The sequence below is a fragment of the Perognathus longimembris genome, chromosome 17 (genome assembly GCF_023159225.1).
Source record: "Perognathus longimembris pacificus isolate PPM17 chromosome 17, ASM2315922v1, whole genome shotgun sequence".
NCBI lineage: Eukaryota > Metazoa > Chordata > Mammalia > Rodentia > Heteromyidae > Perognathus > Perognathus longimembris.
In genome coordinates, this window is record NC_063177.1 from 17,982,506 (window position 1) to 18,001,611 (window position 19,106).

Sequence of the window (19,106 nt, forward strand, 5' to 3'; positions counted from 1 at the left end):
CCACACCTTCAGCCTTGTTTTTTTGCTGATTATTTTGGAGATGGAGTCTTGTGGGCTTTTCTGTTCAGGCTGACTTCAAACTATAATCCTCCAGAGCTTAGCCTCCTGTAATAGCTAGGATTGCAGGTGTGAGCCACCAGTGCCTGGTTGGAGTTAACTTTTTTTTTTTTTTTTTGCCAGTCCTGGGGCTTGGACTCGGGCCTGAGCACTGTCCCTGGCTTCTTTTTGCTCAAGGCTAGCACTCTGCCAGTTGAGCCACAGCGCCACTTCTGGCCATTTTCTGTATATGTGGTGCTGGGGAATTGAACCCAGGGCTTCAGGTATACGAGGCAAGCACTCTTTGCCACTAGGCCATATCCCCAGCCCCGAGTTAACATTTTTTTAATTTTTATTTTTTGCCAGTCCTGGGCCTTGGACTCAGGGCCTGAGCACTGTCCCTGGCTTCTTTTTGCTCAAGGCTAGCACTCTACCACTTGAGCCACAGCGCCACTTTTGGCCGTTTTCTGTATATGTGGTACTGGGGAATTGAACCCAGGGCTTCATGTATATGAGGCAAGCGCTCTTGCCACTAGGCCATATTCCCAGCCCCTGGAGTTAACTTTTAAAGGATAGAGAATAACAATCATAACACTTCAAAAAGGTTACAGATCATGGCTCTGCCAGTCTATGTTCCAGCTGGACTAGAGCTCATCACTCAGATTCTCTAGCAGAATGTCTACATGAACAGGGAATTGACTAAGGAGCTGATCCAATTTCTGTAGGAAATGAGCCCAGGGTTTCAAGATCTTCATGTTAGAAGTTTGAAACCCCAAGTTTTATGCAATAATTTAAGCAAGTAAGCAAACAAACATATGCTAGCTGGGTTCCAGTGATTAATACCTGTAATCCTAGCTACTCGGGTAGCTGAGATCTGAGGATCACAGTTTGAAGCGACTCCAGGTAGAAAAATCTGTGACTTTTCTATCTAAAATCCCTATCTCCATAAGCAAAAAAAGCTAAGGGACAGTGCCCAGGCCCTGAGTTTAAGCCCCAATATCATTGTGTGCATGTGTTTGCATGCGCGCGCGCGCACACACACACACACACACACACACATACACACACAGGCTGAGTTAATACTGTGTGAGACAAAGTCCATTTTGTAAGATGAGTATAATCCACTAGCCTCTATGTACAACCCAGATAGGTACTCACCTGGGGCTCTGATGACTGGACTAGCTTGGGTTGGGTTCACTGGGCAGCCCCATCACCCCATTTCTCCTCCTCCGCCTCCTCTTTGGTATCCACCACAATGCTATCATTATTACCCACTAGGTGGCAGTGTAAACACAGCATCTGCCCTAGCAGAACAAACTTGGTTCCCAGGTGCCCCAGCCCAGCCCATCCAGGCAACCTCATGCCACAGGCCACTCTGGGGACTTTGTGGCTTTTCCCTTTTCTCTTTCTATTAAGTCAAAAAGACCCCTTTATGTCTGGTTCATTCTGTCTTCTAGGCCAGTGCTGCCTAATGAAAAGATAATTAGAGGGCTGGGGATATAGCCTAGTGGCAAGAGTGCCTGCCTTGGATACACGAGGCCCTAGGTTCGATTCCCCAGCACCACATATACAGAAAACGGCCAGAAGCGGCACTGTGGCTCAAGTGGCGGAGTGCTAGCCTTGAGCGGGAAGAAGCCAGGGACAGTGCTCAGGCCCTGAGTCCAAGGCCCAGGACTGGCCAAAAAAAAAAAAAAAAAGATAATTAGAGCCTCATTCTTAACTTCAAATTTTCTTCCAGGCACATTAAAAAGGGAAAGAGAAAAGGAAACATTAAATTAATTTTAATAATGTTTTATTTAGCCCAGTCTAAATATCATCATCTTAACATGTCATCAAGGTAAAAATCTATTAAGTGAGATATTTTTACTTATTATTCTTTCTGACCTTCTAAATTCTGTGTGTATTTCCCACCCACAGCACATTTCCCTTTGGACTATTCACATTTCAAGTGTTCAGTAGTCACATGTGCCTGGAGGCTACTGGATTGGGCCCTCTACCTATGGGACAGCTCACAGAGATGAGAGCCTGGCAGTGCTAAGGACCCACCTAGCCCCCTTGGAAGGCACTTTCATATTTGTAAGGCATCAACATGTTTCTGGAAATTTGAAAGCTGGGGCCTCCAGCAAATATAGTCTAATTGATTGAAATTTGGGCCTCAGTTACCAATCTTTTCAAAACCTCTTAGCTGCCAAGTGCCATCCTCCCACATTCTCCCATCCTCCCACCCCCCATCGGCCCTGTACCGTGGGGCTTGAACTCAAGGCCTGGGCACTGTCCCTGAGCTTTTTCACTCAAGGCTAGAGCTCGACCATTTTGAGCCACATTGTCTCTTTCAGTTTTCTGGTGGTTAACTGGAGGTAAGATGTCACAGACTTTCCTTCTTGGGGTTGGCTTTGAAGTCTGATCCTCAGATCTCAACCTCCTAAGTAGCTAGGATTACAGGTGTGAACCACAGACACCTGGCTTGCTAAGTGTTCTTGTTAGCTCCCTAGGTGCCACCTCAGGTGGCCCTGCATGTGGCTCGTCTCCCTGGTGCTCCTTCCCCTCATCCCTCCTGCCAGTTGTCTCTCCATCTGTCTGACCCAAGCTTTATGAGAAGAAGCATTTCTGAAGCCAGCTTGATACATAACCCTAAACTATTTCTTCCTATTAACATGGCCAGTTTTAACCAAACCCCAGAACTTGGCTCAGTGGCTGATGTCTTACTGGGATGTAGTTGGAGATGAGTGTCTCTGTCCAATTCTGGGCCTCAGTTTCTCAATTATTATAACAATAGGCTTGAACCCCATGATCTTGAGACTTTTCCAAATCCAGTTTCCTAATCCTTCCTCTTTTGTGTGTATGTAGTACAGGGAATTAGGCTCAGGCCCCTGGACACGTAGCACTGTAACTTTTGAGCTAGCTCTTTTGTTGTCATTGTTGTTTACATTGTTTTTGAGATATGATCTTGCTAACTTTTGCTAGGCTGGCCTTGAACTCAGTCCTCCTACATACACCTCTTGAGTAGCTTGGATTACAGGGCTGTACCACCATGCCAGCTGTCCTTAGAACTTTAAATAATTTCATATACTTCTACCAAACCACACACCTACCCATGCCCCTCATCCACCCCTGTTGCCTCCCGGTGACTTTTTTTCTTTGTCTCTCTCTTCTTTATTGTTAAAGTGGAGTACAGAGGGGCTACAGTTTCATATGTAAGGCAAGTACATATCTTATCCAACTTGTTTCCAGGTGGCTTTTAAAACAAGGGAAAGAGAGGGGCAGGAATGGAGAAGAAAAGATATAGAGACTAGAAGAAGAAAGGGAGGGAATATAAGCAAGAGAGGATAACAATGCAGAGAGAATTAGAGGAAAGACAGCCAGAACCCAAGGCAATTGGGAGCCAGCATCATCTACTGCTCCTGAACATGATGGGAAAGCCGCTGTGGGCCTGTAGGCTCCTCCCCAGCCCTTGGTGAAGTGCTTGGAAGCCCAGACAAGGCTGGGGCCATGTGGTGTCCAGATCTCCCCTTCCCTCCGAAGCCAGGAGGCAACCTTTGGCCTCTAGAAGTTGAGGGGCAAGAACTGGGTAGGATACTGGGTAGGTCCAATATTTCCCAGCAGCCATGAAGATACAAAATACAGCTTAATAGGCAAGAATCAGAGGCACGTGTCTCTATGATTAGCCCTTTCCCCCCCATCCAGACAGAACCCCTGGCCCAGAGGAGCCGGTGCTGGAAACCAGAGGCTGGCTGGAGTCCCTGAGGGCTGGGCTGGGCCAGGCTGGGCTAGGCTGGGGCAGAGGCAGAACGCTGCCAGGGTGGTTCTCTGGGGAGAGGGGAATTGAAAAGAAAAGGCATCACCAAGGAGGGTAGATAGGGAGGGAGGGAAGGAGGAAGGTTCTCTTTCTCTCTCTCTCTCTCTCTCTCTCTCTCTCACACACACACACACACACACACACACGCACACGCACGCACGCGCACGCACCAGCCTCTCTGTCTCAGCCTCAGCCTTACTCTGGAAAGGAGCGTTCTCTCTGCTCTCCGGGCTTTCCTTTGCCTCCCCGCCCATCTGTGCTGTCAGCAGCGCCAGCAAAGTTGGCCTCAAACTTGAACAGCGCTGAAGGCTCCGGCATCTGCAGGGGAGGCAGCAGGCCTTGGCCTCCCACCTCGGCTGGCCTTGAGAGAAGCCCCTGTGAACCGGCTGGCGCCTTGCGGGCCTCTTGGTTCCCTAGGGGTGACATCTCTGCTCCTGCCCTGGAGACAACCCTCTCCTCAACTCAGTGTGGGCTGGGGAATGGTATGCTGAGATCTCTCTGACGCCCCAGTGCAAGCTTAGAGCCCAAGACCTGGTCCAACATGGCTAATCCAGTGCAGCCTCAGTTTCCCCGGTCTCAGGAGCTGGGCTCCACCTCACCATTGGACCTGCCCGAGATGGAGAAGCTTCTGACCAAGGTGGAGGACAAGGCTGACACAACCCTGAATCTGTCCAAGTCCCTGTCGGGCGCCCTGGATCTGGAGCAGAATGGCCACAGCCTGCCTTTCAAGGTGATCTCCGAGGGGCGCCGGGAGACCTCACACCCCGGCTCCCCTTCCCGGGTCAGCTCAAGACGAGCATCCTCCATCGTCACCACCTCCTATGCCCAGGACCAAGAAGCCCCGAAAGATTACCTGGTCCTTGCCATCGCCTCTTGCTTCTGCCCCGTCTGGCCCCTCAACCTCATCCCCCTCATCTTTTCTATAATGGTGAGTACTCTTTGTTGAGGGGACAGGATCTGGGTTTCAGGAAGGGGCAAGCCTGTCTCCAGGCAAACACTCAACTAGCTTGCAAGGTACCGAGCAAAGACAGATGGATGATGGGGGCTTGGTGGGAGACCTCTCCTCATCTCTCTTTAAGAGAGACTCAGGAATGGAAAACATTTTCTGGGTCCCTTTCTTCTCTGTCCTGGGCATCTTCATCTGAGTTTCCCCCCTCCCTGCTGGGGAGAGGGCCTCAGAGAATGGCCTGCAGCTGTGGACAATAGGGCAGAAATACAGCCAAGTTGGACAGGGGGTGGGGTGGGTGTGTGTTGTGCTTGCTTATGGAAAGGGGAGTGTCGTCAGTAGAACTTTCCTTAGGAGAACTCTGTGTCTGAGCCCAAAGAAGGTCCCAGGGCCCCTAGACACACAAGAGGGGAGCCAGGTCCCCTGGACCACCTGGGCATTCTACCAGCCTCCACCAGCTCGTTTCTAAGAGCAGGCAGCAGCTTCTCTGGCATTTGATCTAAGGCCTAGGTGGCTGGCTCCCTCTCGGGGCACATGGCAGGGGAGGGTGTTGGCAGGCTGCTCCTGAGCTCATTGAGCTCTGTGAACTTGGTGTTTACCCAAATTCCACCATCCATCGTTACAGCAGGGGAGTCTGAACATGGGTGAACATTTGGGGAATCTGAAGTTAACATCCTCCTTGCAAAGGAGGGCATGAGGGACGAACTTTCACTTTCAAAGGGCTCCCAATTTATCCCCTCAGATTGTCCCCAAGCCAAGCCATTTGGGGGAGAACTACTGACAGAAAATCCCACAAAAATGCCAGTAGACAATGGCCAGAGACACTGAGGTCTCAGAAGGTGGGGGAAGAGGCTGGGCGTGGTGATGACTTTCAGAATGAGGAGCTGCTGCTTCCCCCAGGCTGGTCAGAGCCCCAGGAATGGATGGCACGACCCTGCGTGCCGAGTCCTCTGTCACCAAGCCCCTCGGAGCTGTGGTCCCTCTGGCTGTCTTCTGGGAAAGCTGTATTTCTTCTGATATCTCTGGCTCTTTCATGGAGGCCCAATCTCCATCCAGGGAGAGGCTCCTCCGGCCTCTGCCAAGATTTGGCTTAAGAGACAGGCTCCTTCTGACCATCCTATGCTGCTGCCACATCTGGGAGCAACTGGGAGACAGAGCCAGGTCACCTGGGTGCAGCCACCCGCTCTGGGCAGGGAGCTCTTGGTGACAGGGAGAGGTCCCTGGTGGGAAGACAGGCTCTGGGGAGGGAAATCACACAAGAGCTCAGGAGAAAACATATTCTAGAATTTGTCACAAGTGGGGATGGGGTTGGGGCAGGTTCATGGTTTGGGCTGAGTGGCAGCTGCCCTTATTAAAAGGGACTGGGTCCTAAGACAGAGACCCCAAAACCCAGTATGACTCCAGACACCACAGACAAGTCCCAGGAGCCTGTGGACCAGGCCAGGAACCCTGTCAACAGATGCTTATGACCACATTGCAAGAAGTGCCTATACAGAAGCACAAGGGAATCATATCATCATTCCTCTCAGTTTACCAATCTGCAAAATGGGCATTAGACAGCTAGCTATGAGGGTGAAGTGAGATGAGCTCATGAAGTACTTAAGAACAACACCCCGCATTAAGTGCTGGGGTCATAGGGGCTAAGTGCAGCCGGAGTGTCCCATGTGGGAGATGGGAAGCCACTGTAGGATTGCTTTATTTCATTTGGTTTTTGATCTCACTTAGCCCAGGTAAGTCTAGAACCTGTGATCCTCCTGCCTCAGCCTCCCAAGTGCTAGGATTACAGGGTGTTTTTTTTTCTTTTCTTTAATTTTTTAATTATTTTGAGACAAAGGAGGGAGAAGCCAGATTACCCTCCAACTTGTGACCCTCCTGCCTCAAACCTCAGAGTGCTGGGATGCACCATCACACCTGGCTCAATAGTGGAGTTCTAAAACATAGCTTTATGGAGATATAATTTACATTTTATACAGCTGACCTAGCTGAAGAGTAAGATTCAATGGGTTTAGTCATTTTAATCTTATACACAAACAAATCAAGATTATATATTCTAGTGGATGTCACGTAATGTTTCAGTATATGTGTACATTGTGTTATGTTTAAATCAGTTGCACAGATATTTCCTCCAATGTTTACCACTTATTTGGCCTGTGCATGTGTATACACAGGTACTTGGGTTTGAACTCAGGGCCTGAGCACCCACTGTTCCTTAGCTTTTTTGTTGAAGTTTAATGCTCTACCACTTGAGCCCCAACTCCATTTCTGGCTTTTGGGTGGTTAAGTGGCAATGAGTCTTCAAGTTTGCTTTTGAACCAGGATCCTCAGATCTCAGCCTTCTGAGTAGCTAGGATTATAATCCTGGCTTCATTTACCACTTCTTTGTGGTAGAAACTTTAAAAACACTTTTTTCTAGCTGTCGGTATTGTATAGTATCTTTTTTGTTACCTGTATTTGTCTTACTGTGTCCCTCTGTAACCGTGAATTAGCACCCACTTATTAACTGCTCCCCATCTCTCTCTCCTCCTACACTCCCTGGTCTCTTGAGACCAACTTTCTATTCTCAACTTCTATGAGATCATCTTGTTTAGATGAATAACATCATGAGGGGATTTGTCTCTCAGTGCCTGGTTTATTTCATTTCATATAATAATCTCCAGTTCCATCCATGTTGCACATGACATTACTTGTCAACACTGGGTTTTAAACTCAAGAACCCACAATTGCTAGGCAGGTGCTCTACCATTCAAGCCACACTCCCAGCCATTTTCTTTATTTGTTTGTTTGTTTGTTGCCAGTCCTGGGGCTTCAACTCAAGGCCTGGGCACTGTTCCTGAGCTTCTTTTGCTCAGGAAGCACTCTACCACTTGAGCCACAGGGCCACTTTCAGCCTTTTCTGTTTGCATAGTACTGAGGAATCAACCCCAGGGCTTCGTGCATGCTCGTCAAGCACTCTACCACTAAGCCACATTCCCCACCCATCCCAGCCTTTTATATTTTAGTTACTTTTTGACTAAGGTCTCATGTTCATGCCTGGGCCAACACAAGTTGTAATCCTCCTACTTATGCTTCCCCTGCCTATAGCTGGAATAACAGATGTGTGCTACCATGCCCAGATATTGATGGAGATGGGAATCTTATTAACTTTTTGCCTGGGCTGGCCTCCAACTGAGAGCCTCCAGATCTCAGCCTCCTGAGTAGCTAGGATTAATAGGCCTAAGCTACCACATTTAATGGCAGAATGGTAATTCATGTACTCACAGACAGTTATAATTTAACCACAATTCATTTGAGAACATCTTCCTCCCTTTCAAAAGGAACTCTGTACACTACTCTCCATCTCTAATCCCTCGCAGTCCTAGGTCAACACAAACCTTTCAGTCTCTATAGAACTGCCTATTTTGAATACTGTGTAAATGGAACTCACATAGCTTATGGCCCTTTATGACTGTCCGCGTTTACTTATACAGTGTTTTAAAGTGTTATCCCTTGTGGTAGCATGCCCATGGCAGGGCTAGATGCTGAGGACTGTGGCCAGATTTCCATTTGTGGTTAGTGAGTGAAGAGGCTGAATGGGGCTGGGCCTGGCATTTGGTGTGGAGGGCCGGTCAGGATACCAGAGGTTATGGAAACTTTCTAATGGTTGATTACACTGCTAGGTCATTCATTTGGCCTACTCAAATGGCAAGTTGCTTGTTTTGAGAGGACGAAGTAGAAGAGATGCAGGGCCCCAACAACGACTGTGCCTCTTTTAGGGAGCAGACTGTGTGCTAGGCCCTTGGGAAATAGATGGTTGAGATAAAGAAAGGGCTGGTAGGTGTGTGATGGCAGAGGAAGAGGAAAGAATGAGATGGGGACTGGAGGACAGCAGGAGCTCTCTCTGGGAATTTCAAGATCTCAAGGATTGACTGTGTGAGTGTGTGTGTGTGTGTGTGAGAGAGAGAGAGAGAGATTGAGAGAGACTGAGAGAGACTGCTAGTACTTGGGCTTGAACTCAGGGTCTTACACTTTCACTTAGCTTTTTTGGTCAAGGTTGGTGCTCTATAACTTGAGCCACACTTCCACTTCTGACTTTTGCTGGTTAGTCAAAGATAAAACTCTCCAGGATTTTCTGTTTGGGATGGCTTTGAACTACAATCCCCAGATCTCAGCTTCCCAAATAGCTAGTGATACAGGTATAAGCCACTGGTGTCCCAGCTGGAATTTCAGTTTTATTCTAGTGACTGGGAGGAGCCCTGAAGAGTTTTAAACAGAGGCAGGATAGTCAGCTTATATTTTAAAACCAATAACCAGTTAAAATCAATCACCTCCATAGTGGTAAATGGACTACATCAGAGAGACCTCTTGTCCAGACAAGAAGTCTGAGCTCAGCCATGGGCTCAGAAGGAAGGGCAGTAATGTTTTGGAGCTCTGGTACCTAAAATACTAATGGAATAGGCAGAGGTAAACCAGACAGAAAGGGTTTTTGTTGGTTTGTTTCTGTTTCTTATCTGAGACCACGACTTGAATTCACCATCTGATGCTTGTTTTCACTCACTGGCTGGCACTCTACTACCTGAGCCATACCTCCACCCCAGAAAAGCTTCTTTTTGTCAGTTGTGGGGCTTGAATTCGGAGCTTAAGCACTGTCCCTGAGCGCTTCTGCTTAAGGATAACACTCTATCACTTTGAGCCATAGCTCCACTTCTGATTTTCTGGTGGTTAATTGGAGAAAAGAGTCTTCTGGGTTTTCCTGCTCAGGCTGGCTTTGAACCATGATCCTCAGATCTCAGCATCTTGAGTAGCTAGGATTATTGGCATGAGCCAACAGCACCTGGCTTCAGAAAAGGTTCTTGAAAATGAGATTGAGGAGGTGAGGAAAAAAAAAACACAACTAGGAAATAGGGGCGGGGGGGACATACCTAGGGCAGAGTGAGGCTGAAGAGGGAGGAATCAGAGAAAAGCTGGGTGACAAGGAGGACCTTGGAGCTGGCATGATCCCAGCGATGGGGAGGCCTAGATGAAAGGGGAGGTGCTGACTATGGGATGAGACCACTGAAAAGGGGAGACCATGAGGACGAACACAGGTAAACATAATCAGAGAAAAGGGAATTGGCCTATGACCTCCATGTCCCTGGGACGTGCACGGCAAGGGCACTGGCTGAGAAATGGGGCTTGGCCTGCTTCATAGTAAACACTTAATAGATGGAAATGATCACTGTGATATTAATACAGATAGAACTGTACATATTTTTCTGCGAAGGGAAAAATCCTTCACAGGCAGAAAAATCAGACGTTAGCCACTGTGGGCTGAGTCTCACCCCTCATTACACCATGGTGGGGCAGGTGCCCAGTCCTGCCTGGTTTTGTGGGAGACTGTCAGGTGCCCGTTTTCTGTAGGTTGTTGCTACAAAGCATGGGAGGGCATCAAAACATTGGATGGCTTTGACATTTCCTTCCTGAGGCGGTTTTTGGTAGCCTAATAACTTAATAACTTGTAGACAGCAGTTTTTTCACACTTGCATTCATTTACACAATCATCCATTCATGGAGCAAGTAGGTTGAGCCTCAACCGCGGGTGTTGGCTACAAATTCAGTGGTGTCTCTGAGGCCCAAAGGTACACGTATGATGAAGATGCTTGGGTGTGTGGCTCTGTAGACAAAGGAGAGACTGGCTGGATGTGTGTGGGACACTTCCTCTTTGATCATTTCTCTCCTACCCAAATGCATACACCCCTGTCCATGGTCCTGAATCAATATTGCATGCACAGGCATTTCTCTGTAAAGCTGGGGAACCAGGCTTGTTTCAAATTCTGTTCCTGTCCTGTTGTGTTTACAGCTGAAGAGTCCCTTGGCTCTTGTTTCTTTTACTTTTCTTTTCTTTTCTTCATTCTTTCCTTCCTTCCTTCTATCTTTCCTTCTTTCCTTTGTGCCAGTACTGGAGTTTGAACTCAGGGTCTACTTTAGATATTTTTTTGCTCAAAAGTGGCGCTCTACCACTTGAGCCACATCTCCACTTGTGGCTTTTTGCTGCTTAACTGGAGATAAGAGTCCCCTGAACTTTTCCCAGGCTGGCTTTGACCCAAGACCTCAGATCTCAGCCTCCTGAGTAGCTAGAAGGACTACAGTTGTGAGCCACCAGCACTGAGCTTAACTTTACTTCTTTCATGCATCTTCTCTTTGAACATTCCATTGGCTAAATTCAAAGGTTAAAGGTCATTTTCCTCTCACTCTTTTTTCTTTTTCTTTCTTTCCTTCCTTCCCTCCCTCCCTCCCTCCCTCACTCCCTCCTTCCTTCCTTCCTTCCTTCCCTCCTTCCTTCCCTCCTTCCTTCCTTCCTTCCCTCCTTTCTTCCTTCCTTCCTCCCTCCCTCCCTCCTCTTTCCTTCCTTTCTTCTTTCCCCTCCTCCACCTCTTTCCCCTCCTCTTCCTCCCCCCCCTCCTCCTCCTTCTACTTTTTGCCAGTCTTGGGGCTTGACTGGGTGGGCTCTGTCACTGGGGTTTTTCACTCAAAGCTAGCACTCTACTACTTGAACCACAGCTCCACTTCTGGAGGTAAAAGTCTCACAGACTTTCCTGCCCCAGATAGCTTCAAACCTTGATCCTCAAACCTCAGCTTCCTGAGTAGCTAGTATTACAGAAGTGAGCCCCCAGTGCCTGGCTCTCCTCTCATTATTTTCTTGGTCCTTTAAATTCTTTCTTCCTTAAACATTTACTTTAAATTCTTTCTTCTTTAAACATTTACCGAACACCTTTTAGGGCCTGATCTCCATTAGATGTGAGGGATACCAAGATGGAGTCTGCCCTCATGGAGCATACAGTCTAGGGAAGGACAAGGACACAAATGAAAGAAACAATGACACAAGCTGGTAAGCGAGAAGAGAATGGAGTGAGACATAAGGGGAGGCTGATTAACTGCTTTCCCATGACTCGTGAAATATGCCATATTTTTACTTTTTTGTGTGGAGCTGCAGATGGAACTTCAGGCTTCATGTATGCTATGTCAGTGCTACACCACTGAGACACATCCCCAGCCCAGTATTACTTGGGAAAAAAATCCTGATCCAGGTGGCTCTGCCATCGAGATAGAGACTGAGCCTTGAACTTGTGAGTCTCAAGATGGGCTGAATCCTGAGCCCCACTCATGCCTTTCCTCACCTCAGATCCATGTTCTTTTTCCTGTCACTGGAAGGCATTGGCCCTTTGTCAATAAGATCCCTGACACCCAGAAGTATGAATGCAACCTCCTGCCCACACCTGCCTTTGGACCCATGGAGGTATGAGCCTACTGTGCCATGTTCCTCCAGGCCCCAAGGATAAGAACTCATCTTCTCTGTCCACAGCCCATCCCTGGGTCCTGGGCCAGACTGTAGCATCTCTCTGCTGCCTGGGACATTGTGGTCAATATCTGTGTCTCCTTGTCTTGGTACCCCTGCCTCTTTGCTAGATCTTCCCTCTTCCCTCTTGAAGAAATTCTCTTTCATTTCACCTACCCAGATGGTACCCAGAAGGCCCCTCTTCCCCTCAGTGCATGGCTAAGCTTCTAACAGCCATGTTGGCCAGTTCACTGCTGCACCCTGATCTCTCCCCAGGACCACTCAGTGCTCTCTCTTGCCCAGTGCCCTCTTCTCCTCAGTGCTAGCTTCCTCTGCACCCCCCTGGCCTGAGGAGCCACAGGCCTCCCCCCCCCCCCCGAAACACTTTCCATCTAGGATATCCTGGCCCCCATTCTCTCCTGCCCTCTGGCCCCTCCTCAGTCCCCTTGACAAGCTGCTTTTCTCCAACACCCCATTTACCTACCAATCAATAGTCCCCACAGCCCTGCCTTGGAAAGAGGGGGATGCAGTGCCCCTGTGGTGTTTTGGGGGAGGCAGGAATGCTGGAAGGTACAAAGGTGTATGGGGTTGGTGCTCCCACCCTGTGCAGTTCCAATTAGCTGGGCTCAGGGTTTGTGGAAAAGAGTAGGAGAGGACTAAAAACAGGAAGTGTAAAGCCCATCTGAGAGCCCTAGACAATGAGCAGGCAAGACTGCCTCAGCTGCTCCCAACAGCTCCCTGATTATTTTTGTGTGTGCCAGTCCTGGGGCTTGAACTCAGGGTTTGAGTGTTGTCCCTGGGCTTTTATTTGCTCAAGGCTGTTGCTCTAGCATTGACACACAGCTTCACTGCCAGCTTTTTGCTGGTTAATTGGAAATAAGAGTCTCACAGAGGGCTGGGAATGTGGCTTAGTGGTGGTGCTTGCCTAGCATGCATGAAGCCCTGGGTTGGATTCCTCAGTACCACATAAGCAGAAAAAGCTGGAAGTGGCAGTATGACTCAAGTGGTAGAGTGCTAGCCTTGAGCAAAAGAAGCACAGGGACAGTGCCTAGGCCCTAAGTTCAAGGTCCAGGACTGGCAAAAAAGAAAAAGAGTCTTGTAGATTTCCTTGCCCAGTTGGATTTGAACTGAGATCCTTAGATCTCAGCCTTCTAGGTAGCTAGGACTATAGGCCTATACCAGCACCCAGCAATTTTTTTGGAAAGGGAGGGAATACAGTCTTGCCATATACTCCTGGCTGGCCTTGAACTATTGATCTTCCTTTCTTCTGCCTCAGCATCCCAAATTCTGGGAATACAGGCCTGAGATTCCATAGCTGGCTCTCACTGAATGCTTGCAGTAGCTCCTGACTTGCTCTCCCCTTGGATCCCCACACAACAGTCTGAGGGGCCTTTCAGAAGCCAGTATCCAATCATCTCACCCCTTTGCCCCTGAATTAATTAGCAAGGTAGATGGCAGAGGAATTGTGACAGAGAAGGTGGACTCCAGGGGTGTGGTTCAGTGGGGGGAGTCTCACAGGCGAGGTGCAAATGGCATCACATGTGGCACTGTTCTACAAGTTGCTTGGCATGAAAGAGCAGTTGGGTCACGGTTGGTTAGGATTCTGAGCAGTGAAGAGGATGGGACCCTGACTGTGGAGGCCCCCGTGTCAAGAGAGCAGAGAGACCAAGGTCACAGCCCCAAACCTCAACTTTCTCATCTGAGAGGCGCTGGGAGAGGCGCTGGTCTAGAAGCTCTGCCTGTCTCTTAGGAAGATTTGAAGGCCAAGTGAGATTAGGAAGTTTAGCCCTTAGCAAGCTTCATGGCACAAAGCAAGGTTTCAATGAATCATCATCATCATCAGGCACTTAATTACATTTCTTTTTTTTTTTTTTTTTGGTCAGTCCTGGGGACTGGACTCTGGGCCTGAGCACTGTCCCTGGCTTCTTTTTGCTCAAGGCTAGCACTCTGCCACTTGAGCCACAGCGCCACCTCTGGCCATTTTCTGTATATGTGGTGCTGGGGAATCGAACCCAGGGCCTCATGTATATGAGGCAGGCACTCTTGCCATTAGGCCATATCCCCAGCCCACTTAATTACATTTCCATGCAGTACTTAGGAATCTGTAAGAATCAGAAGTCACTGGAGGGCTAGTCTGAGGGCTTGAAAGTAGGCACACTTTGGTAGACACTTGTCTGTGCCTGTCCATAGAGGGCTAGGGCAAGTCCACAAAGCCCAAGAGGAGCAGAGGGATTCTGGGGTGAGGACTCTGGGGTCCTAGGGCCAGCTGTAGTCCTGCAGGCAATCCCAGACCATCACAGGCATGGTCTGGGCCACCCTTCAAATACTCACATGCATTTCCCACCAAGACACCCAGGACTTGCCCAGGGTCCTCTTGGTGCTGCTGCTGCTGCTCCTCCTCCTCCTCTTCCTCCTCCTTCTTCTTGTTGCCAGTCCTGGGGCTTGAACTCAGGGCCTGAGCACTGTCCCTGGCTTCTTTTTGCTCAAGGCTAGCACTCTGCCACTTGAGCCACAGTGCCACTTCTGCCTTTCTCTATATGTGGTGTTGAGGAGTTGAACCCAGGGTTCCATGTATGTGAGGCAAGCACTCTACCACTAGGCCACATTCCCAGCCCTTCCTCTTGGTTCTTCCATTACCCATCCCCACTCTTATCCACCTAATTTCACCAGATTAACAAGGTCCAAGAAAAAAAACAGAGCTCAACAAGGAGTGCTGCAGAGGCCAATTTCTCCTACCCTGGCCCTGGCTTTTTTGTATGATGGGGGAGCTTGGTTGAACAGGGTGGTCTTGAGTGGGAGATAGAGTTGGGGATGGAGGAGGGTGTCTTGCTTTTCTCTCACGGCAAGAGGAAGCTTCGCTCACAGAGAAAAAGAGGCAGCATGTACAGAAAATGGCAGGAGCTGTTTTTGGGTGCCAGTGTGACTCCAAAACTGAGCTTTGAGCTGGGCCCCAGAGGCAGTGGGTTCCTGCAAGGTGTGGCAGGCCAGGTCCATCCTCCCAGACCTCCCTGGGTCTCTGTCATACCACCTGCCATTGCTACTCTGCCATGAACTGTCCTGAGAGGATGTGCCCTGCATTGTTTGGTTCTAGTTCCAGCTGTCCCATGCCACCAAGGGCTAGGCATGGTCAGGGGTCCACACAGAGGCATAGGAGGAGGCTGCTAACATGTGGGTGGGAGTGGGGACAGAGGGTGTCTGGGAGCCCACTTTGGCCACTGCAGGATTGCCACAGATGTACGGCTGGTGGACAGCCTTCCTGAGATGTCTGCCATCCTCTCTCTGCAGTCTCGAAGCAGCGTGCAACAGGGGGACATGGACGGGGCCCGGAGGCTGGGCCGCTTGGCCCGGCTGCTAAGCATCACCTTCATCATCCTGGGGATCGTGATCATCATCGTGGCTGTCACTGTCAACGTCGCAGGTGAGGCTCCACTGTGTGGAGCAAAGGGAGCCCCTAGGGAAGATGCAGTGTGTAGGGATGGGGGTGGGGATACAGCTCATCCTCCAACTCCAGAAGAATGGCTCCAACCCCAGCAGTGCCTGCCTGAGGTAGAGGCTATGACCTCTCATCACAGCTCTGATAGTCCTGGTCCTATCTGGCTGGGCACATGTATCAAGGACCAGGAAGAAGCCCCCAGTGTGATGAAGGCTACGAGTCAGCTTGGTAAAGCAATGCATATGCCTGCTTGCTGAGACTTCTGGACTGCCCAGAAGCAAAGCATGTCCAAGCAGGAAGTCAGGAATCAATACTCTGTGAGCACACAAAGGGGCCCAGTGAAACCATCTCGGCAGGAGAATCCTTCCTCTGTTCTCCATGCTAGAGTCTGAACTTAGTGCTTTGCACTGGCTAGGGAGGTGCGCTGCTGCTTGAGCTATGCTTCCAGCCCTTTTTTGTTTTATTTATTTATTTTTAGGGAGAGTTTCATGTTTTTGCCTTAGATCCTGATCTACAGATTATCACCTAGATCATAGGTAGGAATTTATGACCTCCTAGGTAGCTGGGGTCATAGGTGCCTCACCAAATTCAGTTTATTGATTGAGATGAGGGAAGGAGTCTCATTAACTTTTTACCTTGACTGGTTTAAAACCTCAGTCCAGTCCTCTGGATTATAGCCATCCAAGTATCAGGGAACTCTAGACATACCATACAAAGTGTTAGCAAGAGAACCCTTTTCAGAGCACTCTCAGCTCTTCATAGAGCCCATGCTGCTTTGTGAATTTAGGGTTATCCAACTCAGAGATGTCCCACACATGGGACACATTCAAAAAAGCACTCCACCGGCCCATAATCCTAACTACTCAGCAGGTGAGATCTGAGGGTTGCAGTTCGAAGCCAACCAGGGTAGGAAAGTCCATGAGACTTGTACCTCCAATTAACTACAAAAAACTGGAAGTGCAGCTGTGGCTCAAAGTGATACAGTGCTAGCTTTGAGCAAAAGTGGACAGTGCCCAGGCCCTGAGTTCAAGCACCATGACAAAAAAAAAAAAAAAAGAAATGTACTCCATGGGCCTGCAGTTGGGACATCATCTGCAGAATCCACAGGTTCCATCTGAGCATCTGAGTCCTACTGAATGGAAATCTGCCCTGGAGTCACAGGCAACCTTGGCAAGAGAGAAGGAATTGTGCAGGCTTGCAATCAGCCTGGGTTCAGAATCCTGGTCTTCCTGTGCAAATGGAAGCATGTTCCATAAACTCTCGGAGCCTCAGTTTTTTCCTCACTGACCCAATCTGATGGGTTTGCAGGTGTGTGAGCGGTAGGAGCCACTAGCTCAGGGCACTAGGCTTTTCTTACTACATTCCATTTCCCTTGACCTGCTACTTGTCACCTTAGCCAAGATTCTTCCTTCCTTCCTCCCTTCCTTCTTCCCTTCCTTCCTTCCTTCCTTCCTTCCTTCCTTCCTTCCTTCCTTCCTTCCTTCCTTCCTTCCTTCCTTCCTTCCTTTCCTTTTTTTTTCCGTCAGTCATGGGGCTTGAACTCAGGGCCTAGGCTCTGTCTTTGAGCTCTTCTTGTTCAAGGCTAACTCTACCATTCTAAGCCACAACACCACTTGTAGCTAATTGGAGATAAGAATCTCAGAGACTTTCCTGCCCAAGCTGGCTTTGAACCTTGATCCTCAGAGCTCAGTCTCCTGAATAGCTAGGATTATAGGCATGAGCCACTGGTGCCTGTCAGGACTCTTTCAATGAAAAGAAACAACTTTCTGAACTCAAATTGGCAAAGGAAATCTGTTAACTTTTTTTTGCCAGTCCTGGGGCTTGAACTCAAGGCCTGAGAACTGTCCCTGGCTTCTTTTTGCTCAAGGCTACCACTCTGCAACTTGAGCCACAGCACTACTTCCAGTCTTTTCTGTATATGTGGTGCTGAGGAATCGAACCCAGGGCTTCATGTATACGATGAGGCAAACACTCTTGCCACTAGGCCATATTCCCAGCCTGACTAGGTCATATGCCAGCTCTGTTAACTTTCATAAATGGTTTCAGCATGGACTGTGTTAGTTTTTGGACAAAATTGTGTGTTCAGGTTCACAGAGAATACTGACAAGAATCTCTCTCTCTCTCTCCCCCTCTCCCGCTCCCTCTCCCTCTCTTTTGCCAGTCATGAGGCTTTAACTTAGAGCCTGGGCACTGTCCCTAAGCTTCTTTTGGCCAAGGCTAGCACTCTACTTCTTGAGCCATAGTGCCACTTCTGGCTTTTCCTGTTTATGTAGTACTGAGGAATCAAATCTAGGGCTTCACGCATGCTAGGCAAGCACTTTACCCCTAAGCCACATTCCCAGCTCCCTGTCTCATTCTTTTGTCCTGCTTTCCAGTGTGTTGGCTTCATTTCTGGGCAGGATTGCTCCTTGTGATGGGAGGGTGACAAGCAGAAGCACTAACAACAGTCATAGTAGTGGTATACCTTTTGACCAGTCTAGTAGCTAAACAGGAGGACAAAACAGTATCTTGACTGGCCTCCTCTTTGTATCCCTTCTCTTTGAAGGGTCTCTTTATTCCTTTCATGGATTTTTTTTTTCACTTTCAAATAAACTTACCGTGCTTACCTTTAATTTTTTTTAAAAGTACCTCTTGGTCAATAGTTAGAACAGAAGTCCCAAAACTGATTCTAATTGGCCTAGAGAGGGTCAGATGTTTACTGATGAACCAGTCCCAGTCTTCTTTCATCGGCAGGAGTGCACTTCTACCAAGAGTTCCAAACCAAAGAGGTCCTGGACCCTCTACCTTATCCCTGTTACCATTTCTCATCAGAAAATAAAAACCAAACCCTTGAATTATTGAATTCCCAATGTTCTGAGCTTTGTTCTGTCTTAACTGTTCTCTTTCTTTTACAGTTCAGAATAAATAGAAGGAAGCAGGGAGCCGTGCTAGCAGAGGCAGATGCTGGCTAGCTCTGAACCCACATACTTTGCCTACCACGGGATGGCGGGATGGTGGCTGCCAAGTGTCCACCCATTTCCAAAAGCACAATCTTGGAGGGAAAACCCAAGACACCCCATTATCAGCCCACACCAGATGGGAATATGTGACGGAAAGAAGGAAGGAAAGAAGGAAGGAAGGAAGGAAGGAAGGAAGGAAGGAAGGAAGGAAGGAAGGAAGGAAGGAAGGAAGGAAGGAAGGAAGGAAAGAAAGAAGGAAGGAAGGAAAGAAGGAAGGAAGGAAGGAAGGAAGGAAGAAAGGAAGGAAGAAAGGAAGGAAGGAAAGAAAGAAGGAAATTTACTGTGTAACCAATGGATAAAAAGGTTTAATCTCACAAACACATCCCAGCATTTTGACCCCAATGCTCTGGCTTGTTCCTCATCCCCACAATTTCCTGGGACCTATCAAGCAGCATAAACTGCCAGACAAGAAGAAAACCAGCTGCACCGATCAAATCACATGTGGTAGGGAAAACAGCTGCACGGACTCACGGCGTCTGTGGACCAGGAACACGGATGTAGGACTTCATCTTTTGTATGGCTTTCTCAAGGGGAGGAAACACACGGCACGCATGCTTTGTGCCACCTGGCTACGGTGACCCCAACCTTAGCCCAGAGGAAGCTGA

General features: G+C 48.7%; 1 protein-coding gene across 1 annotated transcript; it reads left to right on the top strand.

Annotated features, from left to right (window-relative positions):
* Positions 1–3,967: 3,967 nt before the first annotated feature.
* On the top strand, positions 3,968–18,653 carry Trarg1 (trafficking regulator of GLUT4 (SLC2A4) 1). Its single transcript, XM_048365770.1, has 3 exons — positions 3,968–4,760; positions 15,355–15,487; positions 18,397–18,653. The coding sequence occupies exons 1-3, from the start codon at positions 4,374–4,376 to the stop codon at positions 18,408–18,410; spliced, it is 534 nt and encodes a 177-aa protein (XP_048221727.1). The 5' UTR covers positions 3,968–4,373; the 3' UTR covers positions 18,411–18,653.
* The last annotated feature ends 453 nt before the right edge of the window (positions 18,654–19,106 follow it).